This window comes from Mandrillus leucophaeus, unplaced genomic scaffold (assembly GCF_000951045.1).
Source record: "Mandrillus leucophaeus isolate KB7577 unplaced genomic scaffold, Mleu.le_1.0 Scaffold60, whole genome shotgun sequence".
Taxonomy (NCBI): domain Eukaryota; kingdom Metazoa; phylum Chordata; class Mammalia; order Primates; family Cercopithecidae; genus Mandrillus; species Mandrillus leucophaeus.
In genome coordinates this window covers 1,599,385-1,605,384 of record NW_012106475.1, presented here as the reverse complement: position 1 = coordinate 1,605,384, position 6,000 = coordinate 1,599,385, and the positions used below count along the sequence as shown (strand labels likewise).

The window sequence follows — 6,000 nt, the reverse complement described above, 5'->3', positions numbered from 1 at the left end:
TGGGCTTTAGGCATTCTCCTGCCTCAGTCTCCTGAGTAGCTGGGACTACAGGCATGCACCACCATGCCCAGATAATTTTTACAATTTTTTTGTGGAGACGAAGTCGAACTTCTGGGCTCACACAATCTCCTACCTCAGAGTTCTCAAAGTGCTGGGATTATAGGTGTGAGCCACTGTACTTGGCTATCACTTTCTTGATGGTGTTCCCTGAAACATCAAAATTTTTAATTGTTGACTTCATCTTTTCTCTTGTTGATTGTACTTCTGGTGTCATATTTAAAGTCATAAAGATTTACATCTGTTTTCTTCTAAGGGTCTTAATAGTTTCAGCTCTTACATTTAGGTTTTGATTCACTATATGCTGTGAGGTATGGCTCCAACTTCTTTGGGATGTGTCTAGATGTCCAGCATCATTTGTGGAAAAGACTATCCTTTTTCCATTAAATTTTCCTGGCACTCTTGTTAAAAATCAATTAATTGTAAATGAGAGGGTCTATTTCTGGATTCTCCATTCTATTCCATTGATCTTTATGTCTATTCTTATGCCAGTACCACACTGTCTTTATAGTAAGTTTTGAAAGTGGAAAGTGTGAATCCTCCAACTTACTCTACTTTTTCAAGAGTGTTTTGGCTATTCTGGGTCCCTTCAATTTCCTTATCAATTTTAGGACCAGCTTGTCAATTTCTGCAAAGAAGCCAACTATGGTTTTGATAGGGATTTCATTAAATCTATAAATAAGTTTAGGGAGTATTATCATGTTAACAGTATTAAGTCTTCTGGTCCATAACCGTGAGATGGCTTTCAATTTATTTAGTTCTTTTATGTCTTTCAACAATGTTTTATAGTTTTCAAAGTGTAAGTTTTGCACTTATTTTGTTAAATTTATTCCTAAATGTTTTATTCTTTATCATAAATGTCTCAATTTTAATAAGCTTTGCTTTTGTAGGTACCTGTTCATTTCATTAAAGTTTTCCAATTTGTTGTCATAAAATTGTTTGTAATACCTTGAGTCAGTGTTCAACCAAAAAATAGAACTAGTAGGAAATATATGTAAGATTTCTTGCAATGAACTGGCTCACATAATTATGGGGGCTGGCACAGCAAGTCTAAAACCCTAAATCCACAGGCCAGACCTTCAGGATTGGCAGGCTAGAAGCCTTGGGCATGAGCTGAAGTTGCTACCTACAGGTATAATTTCCTCTTTCTTCTCAGGGGAGCCTCAGTTTTGCTCTTATGGCCTTTGAACTGATTAAATCAGGCCCATACAGATGATCTAGGATATTCTCTCTTCCTCAAATTCAACTGATCATGAACTTTAATATCCATAAAATAACATATGTCAGTATTTGATTGAATATTGGTGACTCTCGCTTAGCCAATTTGACACACAAAACTGACTACAAGCTTCTTTTTCATATCTGTATCATTTGTAGTTAATAAATCTCTTTTCATTCCTAAGATCATTTTTTGTGCTTTTCTCTCACCATGATCAATGTAATATGAATATTAACAAGTGTAACTCTGTCTTCCTTACTTTATATAATAGATATCAAAGACTTATGATTGATTACTAACTTAAAATCATAAGGTACTTTAAACTGTGTCTTAAGTATAAAATGTTTTCACATAATTGTGATTTTAGGCCAAAGACCAGGTTCCAGATGTGGCTAGAAGAAAATATAATATTTTGTCTGACAATCCTGACTTTTCAGATGAAGCAGACATAATTTTTCTAATTCATTAATCTATCAAAAGACCAACTTTTGGCTTTTTTTATTCCATGTTTATTTCCTATTCCATCAGTTTTTGTCCTTTATAATACAGTCCCAAAGTGGGTAGAAATTAGTGTCAATCCCAGAATACCACCTTCTACCCATTCTGGCACAGGCCATCCTTCAAATTTTAACCTTGGGGCTGGGTGCGGTGGCTCACGCCTGTAATCCCAGCACTTTGGAAGGCTGAGGTGGGCAGACCATTTGAGGTCAGGAGTTTGAGACCAGCCTGGCCTACAGGGGGAAACCCTGTCTCTATGAAAAACACAAAAATTAGCTGGGCGTGGTGGCGCGCACCTGTAATCCAAGCTACTCAGGAAGTTGAGGCCAGAGAATCACTTGAACCCAAAAGGCAGAGGCTGCAGTGAACCAAGATCATGCCACTGTACTTCAGCCTGGGCAACAGAGAGACTGTCTCAAACAAACACACACAGGAGTTTGAGACCAGCCTGGGCAACATGGTGAAACCCCATCTATTTAAAAAAAATACAAAAACTAGCCAGGTGTGGTGGCATGCACCTACACTCCCAGCTACTTGGGGCTGAAGCAGGAGGATCACCTGAGCCCAGGGAGGTCAAGGCTACAATGAGTTGTGATTGTGCCACTGCACTTCAGCCTAGGTGACAGAGGCTCTGTCTGAAAAAACAAAAACCAAAAAAACCCCGTTCCTCTAATAATTAAAAACAATGCATGATTCTTGAATGGATCCTAAACTAGGGGTAAAAATGGCTAACAGCACTTTGAGGGAAATTTTATTATAAAATACAGGCTATGTAATAACATCATCTGTTAAATTTCTTTGGAGTAATTATGGTATTGTAATTATGCAGAAGAAAATCTTTGTTCTTAGGGTACATGCTGAGTACTGAGGGATGAAGTATATGCATATTTCAAATGGTTCAGAAAAAATCCTGTCTATAAAACATACATGGTAAAAATGTCAACAATAAGACGAACTAGAGGAAGGATATACGGGTGTTTACTGTCAAATTTCAAATTTTCTGTAGGTTTGAGAGATTCAAGATGAAAACCTGGGGGAAAATTATATATTCTGATAATAAAACAGATGGGAAACAAAGAGGGCCCATAAGACCAATAGTCACCGATTAAGATGCTTTCTATATGAATGGGCCTCATCCTTTTGTCCAAAGGGACTACCTGGCATCTGTTCCATGTTAGTGACAGTGACTCACTCCAGGCTGCTAAACAGACATGGGAGGCTACAGATCATAGCACAGTCCCCAGAGTTGCACATAACCCCAGTGCCTATTCACTTGCTCTCTGAAATAAATCTGTAAAGTAACCTCCTCCAAGGAGTTTTTGCTTTTGGAGAATAAAATTAAGATTATGTCAATTTTCTATAGTATACAATAAGCTCAAGTAGGCAGTATTATTGATACGATGATTAATATATTAATTTATTTCCATTTTCACTTTCATACTATTCAGTCCCAATTCTCTGGGAAAAAAAAAAAAAAAAAAAAAACACTGGAAAAAAACAGGTTTACTCTTATATAGCAGAGAAACAAGAATAATGTTTCTTGGTTTCAAAGTTCGATTTGTAAGTTAAACCGAGTCAACACAAAAACCTTCCTTCAGCCAAATAAAAGTAGGGAATTAAAAACCCTTTTGCAAATTCTTGGTATTATCAGGTTGCTATGAATCTGAAATACACACAGATTATAACCTTAAGCATTAAGCTGGCACAAAATTAATCGCGGTTTTTGCCACTGAAATGGCAAAACTGCATTTACTTTTGTACCAACCTGGTATTATAAACTATATACAAAGCAAGTTGAGGAACCAAAAACAAAACAAATGTCTACAAACATGCTTTCCAATATACTATAAACAAATCTTTACTTAAGATCTTGAAATCAAAATTAGTTTGTATAGTATTCAGACCTAATAACAAAGCAAGATGAAATAACAGCATCCTCATTATCAGAATAGTAACTTTTATATAAAAGATTACTATGTGTCAGAAACTAAGTGCTTTCATTTCATTTAATTCTGGTAACAAGGAGGGAACAAAGGCTAGAAATTGGGTCACCAGCCCAACATGACCCAACTATTAGTAGTAGGTAGAGAAGTGGGTCTTTGAACCTAGGTAGTCTGGCTTTGGAATCTGTGCTCACAACCACTGTCCTATCATGTCTCTGATATCAGCTACTAATTAAAAAATCAAAAATGTGTGTCTTCTTAACCTTAATCATCATGGGATAAGGAATATTCTTGGCTCCTTTATGTCTAAATTTTCAACATACTTTTTCCCTTTCCACCTATTACTACCCTCAATTTTGAGTCAGCTGATTTTATGTGATTCTTTCCCTCCCACCCTCGGTACACTGCCTTTATGTGGCTGCATTTGTATTAGTCTCTGCTTAGAACAACCAAAAATGTATGAAATGATGAAACCTTGTTTGTTCAATATAAAAGAAGAGTTAAATACTTTCCGTAACTTTGGTCTCTTATCAAGCCTTCAAAGACTTGCTCAGGAAAGTACTGTTGATGTTGATAACCAGAGTATCCCCCCAGGAGCACATGATGCCTTGGACTGCAATATTGTCACAGCAGTGTCTTCAGTTCTTCTCTACTGTGTATAATGCAGAGCAAGATGAGGGTGGTAGCAGAAATTATGGTAGTAAATATAAGACATATTTTCTAGAAATATATACATTTCATGGAAAGAAAATATTAAGACCATATCAAGACAAATATACAAATGAGAAAGTTACATTTATCTCAAAAAAATCCAGGCTATACAAACAGACAACTGGAAGCCACACAGGAAGAAATTTCCGAAAAAAAAAAGTCTCACCTACAAGATTATTTACATGTTTGGGGCCAATATTATTAAAAGACGTGGTCCCCTAGGTCTAGTAGAAACATATAGAGTAGTCTGTGCTAACACACTTGGGAAGAAGACTATTGTCCTTCCTTGTACACGACAAAAAACAAATGAACCAAACCCCTAGAAGGTATCAATGCACAGAGGTTTTAATACCTTGGCTTTAATGATTTTTCAAGGTAAGAAACAAATTCAAATTGGTTGTGGCTTCAACTCAGTAATTACAATCACAATGCATCTCTGAAAGGCCCTGCATTTGGAGGCAGAGTAATCTGCAAACATGATAGTTTTTACATATGCCCTGTTACCTACACCGATATAATTACTACATTATCTTATAAAGACAAACAGTTGCTTCAAACTCTTTAAAAAATATATAATGAGTTTTCCAAAGACTCAAGTCTATATTCAAAGATGAGTAAAAAAATCCATTACTTTCCTAGGGTCACTTTCTTCCTTTACTCCTGCTTAAATGCAAAAGCTGATAGTTTCTGATTTGTAGAAAAATCTAAAGGTTTCTGCTTTTTAGGCAAATTCAGATTCTCTTTTGTTTTTTCTTCCTGGTTTTCTGTTTCATCACTTTCATCAACCACACGGTTTCGCTTCTTTGCTTCAGCTCCATCACTTGCCTTTTCTCCTTTGGCTTTGTTAGCCCATGCCTTTGTAAAATAGCAGGGGTGAAAAGAAAATATTTTTAGGAAATAACAAATAAGAAGTAAATGATTTATTTACTTTTCCAGGTAATATTTTTATATATAAAGCAGAATAATTAGCACTTGAATTAAGTGTTCTCATTAACAAATCTTTTATTACTTAAATGCAGAGCACATTAAACATTTGTACTACTTTTATATCTCAATCTAAGCTTTGCTTATATTAATCATATAGTTGCAAAATACTATAATTACAGTACTATTTAAAAATGAAACTTTTTATTCTAAGATAATTGCAGTTTCACATGCAGTTGTATGAAATAATACAGAAAGATCCTGTGTAGCCTTGACCCAGTTTTCCCCAGTGGTAACATTTTGCAAAACTATAGCCCAACAATCACAACTATAGGGAACTGACATTGAAACAATCTCATTTTACTTCTACTCATTTGTGTATATGTATGTATTTAATTTTATTGTAGGTTTGTTTGTTTACCACCACAGTCAAAATACAGAACCGCTTCCCCAAGCCCCAACTCCGACTCCAACCCCTGGCAACCACTACTCTATTCTCCATCCTGATCACGTTATCATTTCAGGAATGTTATATAAAGGAGTATATATTCTTTGGGGTTTGGTTTTTATTCACTTAGCAAGAGCCAGATAAGGTCCACTCATTTCATCTGTCTCTTAAATCTCTTTTAATCTATAAGAGTTCCCCGC

General features: G+C 35.7%; 1 protein-coding gene across 1 annotated transcript in view; it reads right to left on the bottom strand.

Moving 5' to 3' along the window:
- Positions 1-4,494: 4,494 nt before the first annotated feature.
- The window catches only part of WDHD1 (WD repeat and HMG-box DNA binding protein 1), a 94,844-nt gene continuing 93,338 nt past the window's right edge, over positions 4,495-6,000 (bottom strand). The window contains exon 26 of the mRNA XM_011999691.1: positions 4,495-5,283. Within this exon, the coding sequence (XP_011855081.1) occupies positions 5,083-5,283 (201 nt within the window). The 3' untranslated portion in view covers positions 4,495-5,082. The remainder of the gene's footprint in view (positions 5,284-6,000) is intronic.